General features: G+C 38.1%; 2 protein-coding genes across 7 annotated transcripts in view; one reads left to right on the top strand and one right to left on the bottom strand.

Moving 5' to 3' along the window:
* The window catches only part of LOC142161481 (rap1 GTPase-GDP dissociation stimulator 1-like), a 220,611-nt gene extending 209,042 nt beyond the window's left edge, over positions 1-11,569 (top strand). For both annotated transcript variants that reach the window (XM_075217152.1, XM_075217151.1), the window contains 5 exons: positions 4,780-4,905; positions 5,431-5,570; positions 6,458-6,584; positions 7,148-7,276; positions 8,908-11,569. In XM_075217152.1, coding sequence (XP_075073253.1) covers positions 4,780-4,905; positions 5,431-5,570; positions 6,458-6,584; positions 7,148-7,276; positions 8,908-9,059 — 674 coding nt within the window. In that variant the 3' untranslated portion in view covers positions 9,060-11,569. The remainder of the gene's footprint in view (positions 1-4,779; positions 4,906-5,430; positions 5,571-6,457; positions 6,585-7,147; positions 7,277-8,907) is intronic.
* TSPAN14 (tetraspanin 14) overlaps positions 10,481-19,085 on the bottom strand; it is a 65,365-nt gene continuing 56,760 nt past the window's right edge. For all 5 annotated transcript variants that reach the window (XM_075217157.1, XM_075217156.1, XM_075217154.1 and 2 more), the window contains 2 exons: positions 18,740-18,859; positions 10,481-12,602 (listed from right to left, as the gene is read on the bottom strand). In XM_075217157.1, coding sequence (XP_075073258.1) covers positions 12,531-12,602; positions 18,740-18,859 — 192 coding nt within the window. In that variant the 3' untranslated portion in view covers positions 10,481-12,530. The remainder of the gene's footprint in view (positions 12,603-18,739; positions 18,860-19,085) is intronic.

Raw genomic sequence — 19,085 nt, 5'->3', positions numbered from 1 at the left:
AACGCGTAAGCCAGTTTGAAGCTCTGACTTGAACAGGATTTTACTGTTATCGCTGATCATGAGTGCTATTGGAATTATCATACCAGGGTCTAAAGAACTCTTGGCACTGCAACAAACTAGAGCCCCTGAGCTGCAAGGGAGCTGTAAGTTTATGCTGGAGGAGAATTTTCAACTGCTGTTGGTAGTCAGTGGTTCATAAAAACCATGAGAATAGGAGGAGGAGATTTCAAGTCAGATGGCTTCAATTTTAGAGGAGAAAAAGGAGGCGAAGTCGGAGGCAGTAAGAGTGCTGAAGGTGGCGAAGAGGCGGCGGAGGTTAGAGGATTGGGAAAGGATGAGGGACTTAAAGAAAGATTGTTTAGCGAGTGAGAGGGCAGAGCTGTAGGATGAAAGGATGAATTTAAAGTGGAGGAAGTCAGCCAGGAAGCGGGATTTTCTCCAGTGGAGTTCAGCGGTATGGGAGCATTTTTGGAGGAAGCGGGTAAGTTTGGAGTGCCAGGGTTGGGGTTTGGAGCAGCGAGGAGTGGGCAGGGGTGACCGCATCCAGAGCAGAGGAGAGGGTGAGATTGTAGAGGGAGATGGCCTGGTTGGGGCAGACCAGGGAGAAAAGGGGAGAAAGGAGGGTATCGAGAGAGGAGGACAGAGAGGCCGGGTTAAGAGCGTCGAGGTTGCGTATGGACAGAGTAGGTTTGGGCAGGGGGAGGGGAGCCGGAGAGGAGGAGAGAGAGAAGGAGAGGAGATGTTGATCAGATAGAGGAAAGGGAGAGATGGAGAAGTCAGAGAGACTACATAGGTAGCAGAAGACAAGGTCAAAGGAGTGACCAAGGCAGTGAGTAGAGGAGGAGGTCCATTGGGTAAGACCAAGGGAGGAAGAAAGGGTGAGCAGTTTGCTGGAAGCAGGGTCGGTGGGATTGTCCAAGGGGAAGTTAAAGTTGCCGAGGATGATGGAGGGGAGGTAGGAGGAAAGGTGGTGAGGAAGCCAGGCAGCAAAGTTGTCAAGGAAGAGGGTGGTGGGGCCAGGGGGGCGGTAGATGACAGTGACACGGAGATGGATGGGGTGGAAGAGGCGGATGGAGTGGGCTTCAAAAGGAGGAGGAGAGGCAGGGTTCATGGGGAATGACACAAAAAGTGCAGGAGGAGGATAGGAGGAAGCCCACTCCCCCGCCTGGTCGGCCACCAGGTCTGGCGGAGTGGGTGAAGGAGGGGCCGCCATAGGAGAGGACACATGAGAAAGGGGGAGAGGAGGGGGGGAGATGTGGATGTGGTTAGGAAGATGGGCAGTGCGCGGGAGAGGTAGGGCGGGGGGAGAGTATGGGTATGGAACGAGAGCAGGGAGGCTTAGTAGGGAGAGAGGGGGGTGACAGAAGGGAGGAGGGAGGGCAGAAAAGAGGGTGGAGGGAGGAGGAAGGGAGACCAGGGGCGAGAGGGATGAGGTCGGTAGGGAGGCCTAGTATGACGGAGCTAAAGATAAGGCAAGGAGGGCTAGGGAGACAAAAACAGAAAATAGGGCAAGGAAGGGAAGGAGTAACCGAACAGTGAGATGAAGAGGACAGAGAAAAACAGGTGAGAATAATAACAGGGAGACAATAGCAATATGGAAGACAACAGGGAGACAATAGCAGTATGGGAGACAATGACAATAAGGAAGACAATGGCAATATGGAAGACAATGGCAATATGGAAGACAATAACAAAGTTAGGGCGTGGAAGGCATGGAAAAACAGGACAGAGAGATAATAAGGACAATGAAACAGGTCAGAAAAAAAACCAGGTAAAAATAGTAACAGGTAACTGTAAAATCAAGAAAAAAAACAAAACAAAATAATGGCAGGTAAAAGATAATTATAAAAAATGAAATCATAAAATTATAACAAATAAAATCAGGTAAAAATAGTAACAGGTACAGTTAAAAACTGGTAAAATAGTAACAATACCAATCAAGTCTGAGGAATCTAGGTAGTAGCAGGAGCAGTCCAAAGGGGTCCAGCGATAGGAGGTAGGCGCAGGAGACGGAATAGTCCGAGAGGTCCAGTGGTAAAGAGGGAGAAGAGAACCGGAGGGTCGAGACGGTTAAGTTCAGAGTTCAGTCCCGGAAGGCAAAAGAGCAGATGGGTCCAGGGGTCAGGAGTTTGGGTGAGACCGGTAGGTCAAGGTTGCGGTCCGAGGAGAGACAGGGAAAGAGGGCCAGTGTGGACCGAGGAAACTTAGTCAGAGCGGCGGGCGACCTCAGTGACCACCGGAGGGAATAGCAGGACCGGAGGAGTGCAGCGTCTGTCCGGAGAAGCAGGAGCGCATCAGCCACGGGAGGAGGAAACAGCAGCCGGAAGACTGGAGGGATCAGCAGGACCGGATGAGTGCAGCGTCTGTCCGGAGAAGAAGGAGCGCATCAGCCATGGGAACAGGTGGAAACAGCAGTCGGAAGACTGGTGGCGGAGCAGCAGTGTGGGTCATCAGCTTGGAGCAGTAGCGTGGGTCATCAGCATGGAGGCGGAAAGCAGCAGTCGTGGAGGTCCCGATGGAAGGCGAAGTATCCAGGCGATCAGCTGCACTTTCAGGCTACCAGCTATTTTCAACACTGGTCGGCGGCGTGGAGGTTCGACCCTGGTCGGCGGCGTTGTAGTGTGCGGTGGTACCGATGTGGAGGCAGGAAGCAACAGCCATGGAGGTTAGGCGGCGGGCGATGTGACCAGGGGAGTCAGCAGCGTGATGGTCAGATCTAATAGATCTCCTGAGAGGTAGCTTTTTCTTATGACTCAACTCTTTTCACTAAGTATTTGTATAGTCTCATGACTAAAGATGGACTGTTAATTCTTTCTATTAGAGAGACTTCCCCATGTACATATGAAAAAAGGGGGAGGAGTTTGAGAGTAATCTAACAGGTCATCATGTTCATAAATCCAATTTAGTGGAGTTCAGAAAGTGTCTATATTTTTATGATTTATTGTATTGCGTTTATATTGTGTGCCAAATTATTTGTGGTTTTATATGTATTGTGAGAAATTTTAACTATATGAATAAATGTGTTTTATTTTTTTTTAATATATATGGTGTTTTTTTTTTAATTTATAATCATTTTTTGCTCTTAATTTATTTGGAAGTTTGTTGTTCTCTTGGTGGGTGGCACACAGACACCCAACTCCCATCTCTGCTAACAAAGAAAAGAACTTCTATTTTGAGTATGGAACGGGAGAGGTAGGCAGATAGGAGAGATAATTTTTAGCAAACACTATTGGAGCATGTCTGATCTGGAAAGACAACAATAGTGGTGCTTCAAATGGTCCGTTTAGCTGCTATTTGTATAAGGTATGGTTACTGAATGCCTTTCTGTTCAAATTTATGTATACATTAATAGCAATACATTCATACACAGGCAGGGGCAGGATGGGATAAGGGGCAAGAGGGCATCTGCCCCCTGGGCCGGTCCCATATTGGGCTACCTTGGGCTGGGTCATTGGACCACCTGCATTTTTTTTTCCTTTAAAATATTCCTAATAGGCTGTTGAGCGAGTCCTCCCCTGTACACGGGTATTTTAAAACTTGGGTTTAAACTGTGAGGCAGGTTTGTATTATATAAAACATGAAATACATATTGACCTCTGGTCTTAAATTCATATAATAAATGTAAAGTCCAGGGCAATTGTTCTTACATCCTCTTGATCCAGACACTAAAAGGGGTTCCCAAGGCAATTATATTTCATTATCAAAATGCTACTAGCTAGTAAACTAATAACTTTATTTATTATCAATTATTCTCTAGTGCCACCATATTACGCAGTGTTGTATATAGAATATGTAACAAATCACATCACTCCCTGTCCATTTGAGATTAGTCTAAATTCCATTATAGACATGGATACATTTTTGTCAGCATCTGCATCGAAACCCATGCAAACATGGGGAGAACATACAATCGCTGTCTGGAATCTAACCCATGACAGTGCTGTGAAGCAGCAATGCTAACCACTGCGCCACCATGATGTTTCTAATTTTCTGAGTGTTAGTTTGATAAAAAGAAAACATTGTTAAATGGCATCCCACCATATTTAAATGGTTATAGATTAATAATCCGAAACCAAAGAATGTGTCCAGAAATTCTCATAGATTTAATAAGGTGCCAGACTAAAGTTTAAAAACCTCAAAATTTTGGCCATATATCTAACTTATCAACAAGACTGTAATGTTTTCTTAATTCATTTATCATTTGGATTCAGAACACTGTATGCATTCGCTAGGACCTCATCCTCTCCCTTTAGAATGTAAGCTTTCATAGGCTCTCTCTACTCTATGTCTCCAGTCTGTCCATTCTCAGTCTTTCTTGCTCACCCATCATGCCTTATTCTGAATTGTATCTGTATGTAATGCATTTGCTGTCTTACTGGCATCCATACATTTATTATCCTGCTTATCTATGCCTATGTATGCTTACTCTTCTCATGTATGTCTTTATTTTTTCTTTCCCATGATTTGTCATGTATTCTGTTAACTTGTAGTGGTTTGTTGATCGTATAAACCATGTATCGTGTACTCATTGTTTAATTTGCAAATGTGTTCTCCCGTTCATACACTTATGTACGACACTTTTGAAACTTTGTGTTGCCTTATAAATAAATGGTAAAAATAATGAGTCCTATGAATGGATCAATTTTTTGTTTTCTCATGCTTACTTTATTGTGAATAATGCTTGCATAATAGGATAAACAAGGTAAAGTATCTTTTAGTAAGGAATTTGTGAAAAACACTCAGTTTTTTTTTTCTTTCCATAATATATTTTGATCTCAGTGATGAACAAAGTGAAAATGTTGGAAGAAGGGGTAGCAGAGAGAATCCAGATGTTGCTGAGATCAGAGATGCCACCAGTTCAGTTCAAGCTCCTGGGGACTTTAAGGATGCTGACTGATGGCCAAGGTATAGAAAGAGTGTCAAACTGAATCTTGGCAAACACTGTGCTGAAAACATTACAACCAAAACAAAATAAAAAATTCAACATACATTTTATGTTGTGTACATTATTCATTGAAAAGTTGTGGTCCTAAAGAGGAGAGTCTTAAAGAAAATGCATTTCTTTATAAAGGAAGACAGAAGGTGCATGATTTGCTTAGTAAAATATTTGACGACAATTTGCACGTCATTTGCATCACATTGTGAAGAGGAAAGAGTTCAAGGTTCACTAGACTTATTTTTATCCTAAATTATCCAGTGATAAATTGAATATTAAAACTACTGTGACTATTGCAAAAGATACAGCACGTTTTTCCTTTATCAGTCAGACATGTCCATAGAGATTACTCCTTTAAATAAAAGTTAAAGCTAAAAAAAATTTTTTTTTAAAAAAAGTATATAGTTTAGGATATGTACAAATATAAATGTACAAGCTTTCCAGTCTTATATGAATTTCACAAACTCCTCATTTTCCATTCTTTATATTTAAAGCGGACACAGCCAGAATTCTGGGTCAGGATCCCAAGCTATTGCACAGACTGGTGCAATGGTGTGAAGCTAAGGACCATGTTGGAGTACGAGGAGAAGCAAATCGACTTTTGGCATCTCTCTTGCGACACAGCAAGTCTCAAGTATGGCATTCACTTCAGTTTACAAGGAGACTCACAAAAACTGAATGTAACAAATATACCTGAACTATAGATGATTTTTATTAGCACTGATTTTACTGTTCCTTAAACAGCTGACATAACCATTAATATTGACATGGCAATACAAAAATAAACATGCAGATTTAAATGAATTCCCATGCATGTTGAAGCATTAAAACATAATAAAATCTGCATACAAATTAAATGCAGCTTAGAGGCTGTTAAAATGAAGAATCTACCTGGACATCTTTTGTGTTTTTTCTCCTTTTGGTTTTATGCCCTTCTATTAGGCATATGTTTTATCTTCTGCATTTTATGACTTCATCCCAGTAGCTCTTTGCCTCAAAACCCAGAAGTCACAATTGCTCCTATGGCCTAAATGGCACACTGGGGAATTTCACATTGTAAAATATTTTCACCTCTGCACGGTGGTCTCACAATTTTTCGTGTCAAATCCCCCCCTGATGTTTGATAAGCATCAAGACGCTTATACATTCAGTATGTGTGCACAAGTAACAGGGCAAGGAAGCAATATATATCCAGTATGAGTACAATAATCATAGTGCGTGCTAAAGTACGAGGCCATAGTCCCTGTGGTACAGGACCCATCCAGGCCTTGTCTTGGAAATTATGCCTCTGCGTTCTGAACCTTGTTACTTCCCGTGATGTATTCTCAAGTTTCTATCACATTGTCTGTTTCATTTAAACCGCTGTTGAATTCTTGGTACATTTTGTTATATAACAGCATTAGTCTTATGTAATAGCATCTAACAGAGCAATGTTTGAAATAAATCAAAATAAAGTTAAAATAAAACATATTTATCAGTAAGTTATATTTAGAACTATTTTCTTTTGTTTGCTACTCTCAGGAAGTTGTGAAAGCCATTCAAAAGGCCAAAGGAGTGAAGCATCTGGTATCCATGACAACTAGCGAGCATGCCATTATGCAAAATGAAGCACTTATTGCTTTGGCCATCGCATCTGCAATCAACCTCGGTAATGTCAAATATCACAATCAACAGGACTGAACAGATACTGCATTTAGAAAAATATTCAGTTTGTGAAACAAAACAAACACTGTCTAATGAAATAAGGCAATACAAAAACTGCCAGTTTATGGACATGACAAAACATTGATTATATTATAAGGAGTAATATATTGCAATTTCACTCACAAATATTTCTAATACACTAAGTAGCAATATTCAAAAATTCCAAAAAATATGTTCTCATATAAATATAGTTACCAAGAATTAGAAGTCTACAACCTAACAACTCCCATTAAGATACCAATAGATCATGTACAATCATAAGACATATAATTTGATAATTAAATTCAGTACAAAGTATCGATATTTAATTGAAACAGAAGACTCCCCATAACTACAAAAGTATATTTGCGATTGGTTTATTGAAATAAACATAAAATACATTAATATGAATTAAAGTATTTCAAGTATTAAAATATAATTGGTGAAGGTCTGTTATGCATCACCTCACCATTATCTTTGGTGTAACAAAGTTTAAAACATGTTATAAGTATTACCCTCTAATTTCAGACATAGTGGAAGAAGCCTTTAAAGAGTCCGAGTTGGTGTTGATCTTACACAAGGTTTTGCAGGACGAGTCTATGGGACCAGAGGTGAAATACAATTCAATGGGCCTATTATGCAGCCTCCTAGACTCAGGTATCAGTAGATTGTAATAATTGACTTTCTTGCTTTCCTTTACAGTGCCAAAATATATTTTGTTGTATTTTGTTTCCATTGAAACCTGGCTGTTAAATGAAAAATTTTAATCTGTTTATCTTGGCCAAAGAAAAAAAAAAAAGACTGTTTAAAAAAATGAAAGCGGCACACATAGTATATTTTATTGATTTGGTCTATGCTATTACCTCAAATATGGCAGGATCCTATCTTGCATCAGTTTCTTATTTGGAGTTCACACTTTAAACACTAAGTTAGTATACCTCAATTGCTAACTGTACACCCCTTCGTTATTTTTACTCCAACTCCATGTTTATCCTGCTTTTACCTTGGAAGATAGAGAGAGGCAATGAAATTCGGTGGCAATTGCTTCTACAATGCCGAGAAATCCAAAACAGAGAAGACCTACAAGAAAAAAACAATTTCATGATAAAAACGACAGCAATATTGACAGACTTACCTGAAAATTGACTCTGCAGATATCCGATGGCAGCAGAAGGCTGACAGAACCTCCTTCTGAATGGACAGCTCTACGGCAGTACTATCTGATGTCAGTGCGACCTGAATTAATTGAAATTTAAAGCGGCAATGTCGGGAACACGCAGGTTAATTGTTTAAACAGTGGTCCCAACATTGCTACTTTAAATGTCAATTCATTCAGGTCACACTGATGTCAGACAGTACTGCCTGTGACCTGTCCTTTCGAAAGGAGGTTCTGTCAGCCTTCTGCTGCCATCGGATATCTGCAGAGTGGTTTTTCAGGTAAGTCTGTCAATATTGCTGTCGTTTTTTCATGAAATCGTTTTTTTCTTGCACGTTTTCTCTGTGTCGGATTTCTCCACATCGTGGAACCGTACCCAAACCATGAAATTAGAGGTCAACAGAGGTGTGATAATAAATTATTGCACATATGGAATATTGGACAAAAGGGGGTAATTACCATAGTAGCAGGAGTTCACAGCTGTGAGGGCCTACCTCCCCTGTCAAAACCCCCTGTGTATGCGTTTTCTTTACACTCTCAAGCGTTACATGGCGCCCACAACTCTAGTTACAATCCTTCTTGGGGTAAGCAGGTTTGTATGTAGATACTAGGAAGAAGATTCTGTTTTTTAGCTATCCTATCTCATAATATACATTATAGAATGTACATGACCAAGTTTTGAAAACTAAGGCGACAACTCATAACTTAATATTGTATAGTAATCATGTTATGGTATCAAAGTTTACCATATAGGCATATATAAAATACAACTGGGGATACATTAAAAGCTATTAAAAGTAACTGAGTTTTTTATCCATATGAATTAACAATTGGGTAATATGCTAGCAAGATATATTAAATACAATTGTATTGACAGCTCTGATTATAGTCTGACAATTATAAGAATATGCAGCAAAGCTATGCCACTCCAAAATTACATAAAATTACATTTGTAGACTATAGGCAGATTTAAATCTGGTTGTAAAACACTATCGAGACATAAATGAATATATGAAGTGTAACACTAGAGCTGCATGATATAGAGTACATGGTAGTCCTTTACCCCTAACTGTACTGATATATATACTAAATTTGTGGAGCTGGGTTTTATATTGTAATGTTATTTCTCCAGATGATTTGAGGAAGGAAATGGAAGTGTTCAACCTGAAGGAGACCTTGGAGAAGCTTTGTGGGCACAGCAACAGCAATGTAGTGAAACAAGCCAACAATGTCCTGCAGATACTGGCAAACTCCAGACAGAACACTGGCCACTTCTTTGGATAGTTTTACATTTTTCATTAAATAAATGCCCTCTCACACACACAGCAAACAGTGTAATGTGCTCTCCAACATTACCCTCTCCAATCACATACCTAGAAATTGGCTTCGCTCAATCAGATAGAAGTCATCTTTGCGCAAAATACATTTTGATGTGCTTAAATTTGTGACATGTGTTACTCCCATCTGCGTTAACCTGTACTAGAATAACTGTATTTAATGAGACAGTGTCAATAGTAGGATGCAATATAGTGTATTTTATGTCATCTAACATGAGATATATTTATTTCTATTCTGAATATTAGAGCCAAACTAAAATTATTGTAGCAGAAATCTCTGATTTGATCATCCTTTTACCATAATCCACAGTCAAATTTAAGAAAGTTGTCAGCACACAAGCTTCACCTGAAAATCATTACTTTTACTGATATATTAGCAACGCTGCCAAAGTCAATCTTCTATTTTTTTTATGATGAATAAATTTACCTATATAAAAGACAAAAGCACAATGCTGATAAAAATGGGTTAAAATTGTGCTTCATAAGGCAGTACTGTGTCAAAGATATGGTTAGTTTAAATATTATATTATAAAACCAGTACACTATTTGTTGAAATACAAGAAAGGAACAAGTAGGTTAAGTGTGCAGTACCACCTAAAATCTTAAAGTTTCCACTATATGCATTTCCTTTAATGGAACACATTTTGCTAGGACCACTCCAATGATGGCAATTAAAGAAAGAGCCCACATAATTTACAAATACTACACCCCATAAAACATATTGCTTTTGAAGTTGTAATATGGTTTGTCTGTGGAACGTTTTGTACAGAAATACTGCATTTTTACTAATGGTGGCCACCACAAGATTTAAACATTAAATTAAAATACAAATTAAGTCCTATCCAGGTTTGAACATGTCTGATCATCATCATTCAGGACCAGAGAGCTACTCAAACAAGAGTAATTTTCTATCTACATCTGTGCCACCGTCATGTTCTCGCTCCTGCTTGATCAAAGAGGAACTGATCTGTGATCAGATACCCTTTGAGCAGGTTTAAATTTAATGCTCCAGAACCCCAGACTATGTGCACTGCATTCTGGACTGTAAATTAGATGGCGTAGACGGTCAAAGCAGAGAGCTCATTCAGTGACATATGCGGAGTGCCTTCTTAAGGAAATTAGTAGTAAACATACAACTCTGTGTTGTGCCCCCACCCCCATGAGCTACAATAAGTTGCACCACTAAATATTGCACTCCGATGTCATACATTGACATAGAGGGGATTATAATTATTGCATCATGACCCTGAAACATTTAACTATACTGTGTGTAATCCATATATGCTCTAACTTGCACAAAGAAACAAAACAAGCAAATCATGCTACAAAAGCCACTCTCAATTCAACTAGAAATTTGGAGACAACATGTTAAAAAAAACAAAACACCTTTATTTAAAAAATAATTTTCTATATCATTCAATGGTTTTTAATGTATATCATCTTACACTAAGACCGTGTTAATCTATAAAGAAACTAATCCAGACAAAGGATGGTATGATCGGGGGTGGAAGGAAAGCAGACACTGCTGTCAAAGTAGCCGACTGGTTGCTGGAGTGTATCTAATGTTGTCCTTTTTAATTTGGTTGTGCACAGTGTGTGGTCCCATCCTAAATTATGAAAATAATTGACAAAACTGAAAAGCAGACAAGGAGAGGATAAACCCTCATTATAGGAGTGTCTCTATTTTACATTGTGATCCAATTGCATGGCCTAACTCTGCTCTGTGAAATTTATTCCATTGCAAGGTGTGTGGCTAATCTTCCAGTTCAGGTTGCAGCTGCCATGGTGACACTAATAACCGATTTTAACTATATTTTGTAATAACATAACTTATTAAAGTTCTAAACATTTTTACATGCCAATTCATTGACATACAGCCTAAATATAATAAAAATATATTATAAAAATATGGCAGAAACACAGAGAATTCACTTTGGGTATTTGGTCAATAGCTGCCCAAATTACAAAGCAATTTCTCACAAAAACAGTAGTCATTCTCAGATGCAAGATGGTATCAATTGCCAGGAAATCACCGAAAGGGGGGAGGAGGGGAATGTAAGGACACTGATGATACTTACAGGTGTTACAACTTTTACATCCTTTTTTGCTTAAGTAGAAAAGAAAATTGTAAACATGACAGAGTCTATGCATAAAATAATTATAAAATATTTAACCTTGCTATGCAAAAAAACAACAATATATAAGTACAGTCTACTTGAAAACAAATGCATAATATACAATATTATCTTTGCTTTCTAACAAATTTCTGCTACCTGTAATATTTACAGCAACCACAAGATGACACTGTTGTACTCCATTTTAAAACAACATAAGTAGTAGAGAGCATGCAAGCCAAGGAAAATAAACAATGAATAACAGAAAAATAATTGCTACATGTCGGTAATTTGTTCAGACCCTTAATGGGCAAATAAGTAATAATAAACGTGTATCAAGATGCGCAAATTCAGTTATTTGGGTCATGAGCTATAGTAAAAGTCACACTTTTAGATCTGGCATTAAAAAGAGCACATTTAACTTTTCTACTAGGATAGTTATTCTTGTAATGCAATGACTGTTGCTTCCTTAACATGAATCTCCACTGGTTTTTAAGAATTACAACAATCTTAAACGCATACTGAATTCCAAAGTCAGAATTTTCTGCTTATGACACAGGTCTATTTTGGGTTTTTATGAACGTCCAAATGGTTGCAAATAAAATCTGATGTCTTTTTGTGCAATGTGTTTTAAAACAGATTAACACAGATTAGGTCACAGGTAAGCGATGCATAATACTTTGAAATATACCGACCACATTAAATTATATACATGGCAGAACAAAAAGAAAGCAATCTTGAAATGTATTCTGGCAGCATGGTGCAGCCACTCAAAAACGATCAGAGATTGCACACAAATAGGACAACAACTGCAGTGGAGGAAGGTCACTGCAACTGTGACTCAACGTACAAAAAGAAATATACTTAATACTCCATATACATAGTGGGGTCTTCCCTTTGCAGAAAGGTCACAGAGGTCACCCATATATAGCAGTGGTTATTGTCCAGCAACAGCAAATCACCCTTAAGGTACAAACCAGACATTAGCCCATATGTCCAGACAAGAAAGGGCTGAAGAAAAAAACAATTACAAGAAATCTATTAATCCAGTCCACTGACAGGAAATGTGATTACATTTTCTGCAGCCCCCCCCCCTCCAAAAAAAGTTAAATGACTGCGCTGAATTAGATGTAGAACTTTGTGCTATATTACACAAATTGAATAAAAGCCGACCTTCCATGCTTCAGTTTATAAAATGCAGAACATCGAGGGTTTTGGCTCAGGATCTCCAGTGGATAATATGGTTCTATAGGAACAAAATACAGAGTGGTTCTCTGAAGACTTCCAGTCTAGAAGGCTTGTTCTTAAAATCGGTATCCAGCCTTCACTGCTTCAATGTCAGACATAAGTGTCCGAGCCAGGTAAATACCAAAAATCTATTGGAATAAGACAAATGTGTTACCTTTCATAAGAAAACATATTGTATATCAGTGTTAAACTCATTAAAATGATAACTTTGCAAACTGAAATATTTGTTGTATACAGTGTTAAATGGCCAGTTATTTCCCATCTAATAATGACAACTGTCCAAGGAGTTCTGGCCAGAGTTATTTCCCAATTTGAGTGGAAAATCTAAGAGATACACAGACCAGTTTTTCAGTCCATGCTAACAATCAATGACAGCCTTGAGTAGATAATTCCTGCATAAACTTTATACCAACCAGAGGTGGAACTAGCGAGCTGTGGGCCCCAGTGCAGGGAGACGGGGAGGAAGGAACCAAGGCCCCCGACCCTCTGCATCTGCCATGCAGTGGGTACCATTATCTCTATGAGCCCCGATGCACCACACCTGCTGCACCAATGGTAGTTCTGCCACGGATACCAACAATGAAACAGATGCTGCAATATATTATTACAGAACAGGATTTTACCTTTATGCAGTTTGCGTAACCCATTTATTGTTAGTGGTCTGTGCCAACTTTACCCCAACAGGTGGAGTAATAGATTTTGCATTAAAGGATCGATAACAGCAAGCACAAACTTTTTAATCAGATAGCTTATAGTTTAGTTTGTTTTTTAAAAACATTTTAAAAAACAAACAATATGCTTTGTAGCTTTGTTGGAACCTAGAAACCTCTTGAATGCAAAGCTGTCTCCCAGACAGCTTATTTATGTGAGTTTTAGTAAACTACCCATGGAGCACTAGTTGCAGCCTTCGGTAGTAAATGTAGTGCCAAGTACTGGAACTTTTGAAACTCACAATATATTGATAACGATACCATAAACAATAGATGCTTTAGCTTGTGAGAGGGTAAATGCAGCTTAAGCTGGGTACACAACTACAGGGTTTTTGTCCAATAATCGGCTCAACCAGCCGACATTCGACCGCTCGTTCGAAAGTCGGGTCAGTGTGTGTAGTGACACGATGGTCGAAAGCCTGCCCAAATAGACAATTATCGCCTCATTTGGTTGGTCGTACCGTGTGTATGCTGACGATCTCCATAGAGTTTACAGAGTCAGGCTCTTTTCAGCCGATGTTAGCACTTAATGTCAGAGTGAATAAATGTAGAGTGTGCTGTAGAAGGAATAATTCATTTGTTTGTTACGAGACAGAATATTTAGTTTCAGAGTCACAGGAGTTAACGAAATTCGTTAGGACATGTGGATAGCTATAACAAGGCTGTTTTAGTCAGTGTGACAATGTTACAGTAGTGAATGAATGAATATTGTGCTGTCATTCTCCGGACTAGAGGACCAGATAAAGGACCAGATGAAGAGCACAGATCTGAAGGTAAATCGTGTCACTGTGTATGCATGAATCGTTAGACTGATCGGACCCTTCAGTCGTAGGTATAATCGTTTGAGATAGCACATCGGTCAGAACAATTCTTCAGTGTGTACCCAGCTTTAGAAATGGTTTGAGCATATCAATCATAATAGGTATATTAGTTGTGTATAATGATGTACAATAATATTATGATGTACAAGAATAAAGAATATCTGAGAAAAAGAAAAAAGTCCAATAGGGATAACTAGGAGTGAGGGGATATAAATAGGGGGGAATTGAAGGAAAGGTAGTTGTCTATGTTAAAGTAGGAATAGATTATTCTAATAGTAAGGAAATCTTTAGGTAAAAAGCGTATATACATACGGGGGAGGGGGGGTGTTGAAGGGTGGTAACAAATGGAGAATCTAATAATAGCAGGTGTAGATTATAGGGGGTCGATAATTGGGAGAGCAAGGTGTATCTAGCTTCAATACAGCTGACTAAGAAGATACCATGTAGTGAGATCAAAAAGTTAAAAAATATTTTGTTGAATAATATATACACACACACACACACACACACACACACACACACATATATATACTGTCATACAGCTGGTACAGTTTTAACTATGGGATATACCGAGCGCAGGATTATTTCTTCTCTAGTTTTGTTTCAAAATATTGTCCATAAAAGCCTATTTAAGACTCATTTGGGTCCGGCTTACAAGCCAGCCCTTGCTAGATGTAAGTCCCTATACCTGGGAGGTGAATGCATCTGATTTTAACTGCATTGAAGCATATAGGGCAGTGTAGGACCTGCATGTAATGAGGTGACCTTGACGCTGGGATGCAGGCTTAAATGTTTTGATCAAAATCTGAACTAATACCTCAAGTTTTCAGATTACCAGATACACACAGTATGCAGTGTTAAAGATAAGCGCTGACAACAACTGTCTTTATTTTCTATTTAAGGCTGTTATAAAAAAAAATATGATACCGACACAAGCAAAACAAATTCATGTTTATTTTAATAATTGTGAAGGTAACATCCACTGCTTAGTCTATTCTGGCTGCTTCTCTTTTAAATCATCAAAGCTTATGTAGTATTTTCCTCCACTCAGTTATGTACCGATAGACATACTCTACAGTCCTTAACCACTGGATACTTTCAGGAAGGGTACAGTGCAGACAGTTCTTGATGGACCTAGTTGGTCTAGTATAAACATTTATTTAATGCATATATATTATTTATCTCTGAATTTTCATAACCAATACAAAATCTGATGTTAAGCAGATCCATCAAAACAATCTGTGCATTTTTACTTTTACGATGCACTTCACTGGCATGCAAATGCCTATTGAATTAGTTATTTTGCCCATTCAAAGGACTATGAAGCTGGAGGCCAGAAGTTTGTGCATTAAAAGGAAAGAAGATTTCCTAATGTTCATAATATTAGAACATTCACAGTAAAATATAAGAGAGTTGCTTAACCAATGTAAAAAAACAAACAAACTAAATGTTTAAATATATAAAAAAAGGCCCATTAAATAAAATTTAAAAAATTAAAATGTAAAATATATTAATTTGAAAGGTTATGAAAGAAATACAGAGTTTTCTTTATACATGCCCTGTGCCCATGATTGATGTCTGTGGGAAAGTCCTAGCTGGTGCTACATGCTTAACCAATGCCATTTTATACTTCTAAGGGCAGTCAGAATGGCAAAAAGGAGGCATTCCTTGCAAGTTCTTGACTCTCACTTGGTTTATTTCGGTGAGGATGCAGCAAAACCATAAGCACAGACTCACATTTAAATTACGATGTGTATACACTACTTCACAGGATAAAAGACCATCATTATGGATAGCTCACATATTACATATTGATAATTAAATGGTTTAAAGATTCTTTAAGTTAGCTGAGGACACAAATCACTAAATCAGATTTTGTTTTGTATGAATCCTTCAACATTTTATCATTTAATCAGCAGAAAATCAAAGAGCTCAGTATTCTACAAAAAATATCAACAGAAATAATGACAGCCAAGATCAACTTTAAAAAACAATATTTAGTTTACTGTGTTGGGGTATACACCAATTAATACATGTAAAAATAGCATCCTTCTAAAATTAATATATGTATCATTTACCAAACAGAACTGTGACCAATAACAATTTATTTTCTTTGGTTGTGATTCAGAAAAAATTGAATTAATTTAACTAATGAGCTTGTACAAATGGTGTAGCTATAAGCCTGTGTGCGCTAGTGCACAGGTTACCCTTAAAACATAAGTGTATCTCAGTTCTGTCCTCTGTCTGCCGCAAATGTCTCCATTTATTTGCATGTACTTTGGCTACAAGTGAACATCAGGAATGGATGTTTTGGGGGCATTGAAGACCAAACCCTGAGAACCAGTGCACCGCTATTCTAAGAATGTGGATCATACATTATGACTGGTTCAGAAATGTAAATTAAATTAAAGATGTTCACTCAATAATGAAGCAAAACATTATACTCTTTAAACACCTTCCTATATATTTATAGCAATTAGGCAAGATGGAATGCTGGATATTACTGTGACATCACTATGTTACATTTGTTCTGTCAGCCAATTACATCAACAGAAAGATTTGTGCAGATATGAAAGCTGTACCAGTTTGCAGCTTCAGTATATCAGAATAGGGCATGTTTAAAACCACAATATTTTAATCTTTTCTCTGATTCTAGAACGGTGTCTTACCTTGAATAAATTTGCATTTGGTATATTTGGGAGAACTATATTTCACATTTTGGTATAAATACCTAAAGTTGCACATATTACATGAAAGCAACCATCACTGCCGTATTTATCTTATTTTTGCCAATTATTTTCAAGCATGCATAATTCCCAATATCAAGACCATAAAATAAAAATACATTTCCTCTAATATGCCCAAAAAACTCCATATGGTAGCATTCACTTGAGGTGACTAAGTTAGAGCGGAGAATATGATTTGGTCTTAATCTTTGTTAACAATGGTTACTGAAAGTAAAGTAAAATAAAGGGTTTTATGTAACAGGTCAGTTACAAGAATGAAGAATATTAAGATAAATAAAGCTCCAGGTCCAGATGGCATACACCCAAGGGTCCTTATGGAGTTAAACTCGGAAATAGCTAGACCGCTATTCTTAATTTTCAGAGATTCAATCTCATCAGGCTCAGTATCAAGGGATTGGCGAATAGCAGATGTGGTGCTGTTGTTTAAAAAGGGGACGAGATCACAACCAGAGAATTATAGACCTGTAAGCCTGACATCAATAGTGGGGAAACTACTGGAAGGTATTTTAAGGGACAGTATTCAGGATTACTTGGTACGCAATAAAATTATTAGTGGGAATCAACATGGATTTGTGAGGGATAGGTCATGTCAAACTAATCTAATTAGTTTCTACGAGGAAGTTAGTGGGAACTTAGACAAGGGAAGCACAGTAGATGCGGTCTACTTAGATTTTGCAAAGGCCTTTGATACAGTGCCACACAAGAGGTTGGTTTACAAAATAAGGGAACTGGGTCTAGGAATCAAAATTTGTACTTGGATCGAAAACTGGTTAGAGAATAGGGAACAGAGAGTTGTGATAAATGGAACATTTTCTAATTGGTCAAAAGTCTTATGTGGAGTACCTCAAGGTTCCGTGCTGGGACCACTCCTTTTTAATATATTTATTAATGACCTTGGTGATGGTTTAGAGGGTAAAGTTTCTATTTTTGCAGATGACACTAAACTCTGTAAGGTAATAAAATCAGAGCAAGATGTGGCTTTTCTACAGAGGGACTTAAATAAACTGGAGGATTGGGCGGCCAAATGGAATATGAGGTTTAACACAGATAAATGTAAGGTTATGCATTCAGGGATCAAAAACAAGAACGCAATCTATAAATTAAATGGAATTAATTTAGGAGAATCTATAATGGAAAAGGATTTGGGAGTGCTCGTAGACAGTAGACTTAGCAATAGTGCTCAATGTCAAGCAGCAGCTGCAAGGGCAAAAAAAGTATTGGCATGCATAAAAAGGGGCATAGATGCAAGGGAAGACAGTGTAATTTTGCCACTGTATAAATCGTTGGTAAGACCTCATCTTGAATATACAGTACAGTTCTGGGCACCACTCTATAAAAAAGATAATTTGGAACTAGAAATGGTTCAGAGAAGGGCGACAAAATTGATAAAGGGTATGGAGTCATTAAGTTATGAGGAAAGGTTAGCCAGTTTAGGCATGTTTACTTTAGAAAAGAGGAGTCTAAGGGGAGATATGATTACTATGTACAAATACATTAGGGGTCAATTCAGAGAGCTTTCATGGGAACTTTTTACCCCAAGGACCATACACAGGACACGTGGTCATCCCCTAAGGTTAGAGGAGAGGAAATTTCACAACCAGCAAAGGAAGGGGTTCTTTACAGTAAGGGCAGTCAAGATATGGAATTCATTGCCAGGGAAGGTTGTGATGGCAGATTCAATAGATATGTTTAAGAAAGGGTTAGACAAATTTTTAGCGGAAAGGTGTATCCAGGGATTCGACCGTTAATTTAAAATGTAGGATAGTAGTGGATATAGGGTAAAAATAGGACTGCAATATTGAGTCTGGGGGGCATTTTCACAATTGAAACAGATTGGCGGTTGCTTACTCTGGATTAATTTCCAATATAAGTGCAGGATCGCAGGAGATCCAAAATAGGTTGAACTTGATGGACTGGTGTCTTTTTCAACCTCATCAACTATGTTACTATGTTACAAGTGTAGCTAATCAAAAGATATGTATTATACCTGTAGAATGGAAATCACAAGGAATGCACCAGCTACTATGTATATGTTTCGAGGTAACCACGCCTCCAAGGCAGATATACAACCCTTCACATATGTTGTTGAGGCTCTTTCAGCAAGCAACTGCAAAATAAAATACAGAATAATATGTTCATATAGTTACCAAGCTCAGTGCATACTTATAGTAGTGTTGCTCTTAGCAATAATCTTGCTTTAAGAGGGAGCTCATTGTTTTCTAGAGAACTAATGCAATTTCATATTATTGGGCAAAGGTCATGAAAAGGAAAAAATATTAGCATAAAATAGTTTGCATTTGTCCAGTATTCAAGATTAATTAAATTGCTGGTAT

Source organism: Mixophyes fleayi, chromosome 6 (genome assembly GCF_038048845.1).
Source record: "Mixophyes fleayi isolate aMixFle1 chromosome 6, aMixFle1.hap1, whole genome shotgun sequence".
NCBI lineage: Eukaryota > Metazoa > Chordata > Amphibia > Anura > Limnodynastidae > Mixophyes > Mixophyes fleayi.
The sequence above is the reverse complement of the archived record's forward strand: the minus strand, read 5'-3'. Positions and strand labels throughout refer to the sequence as shown.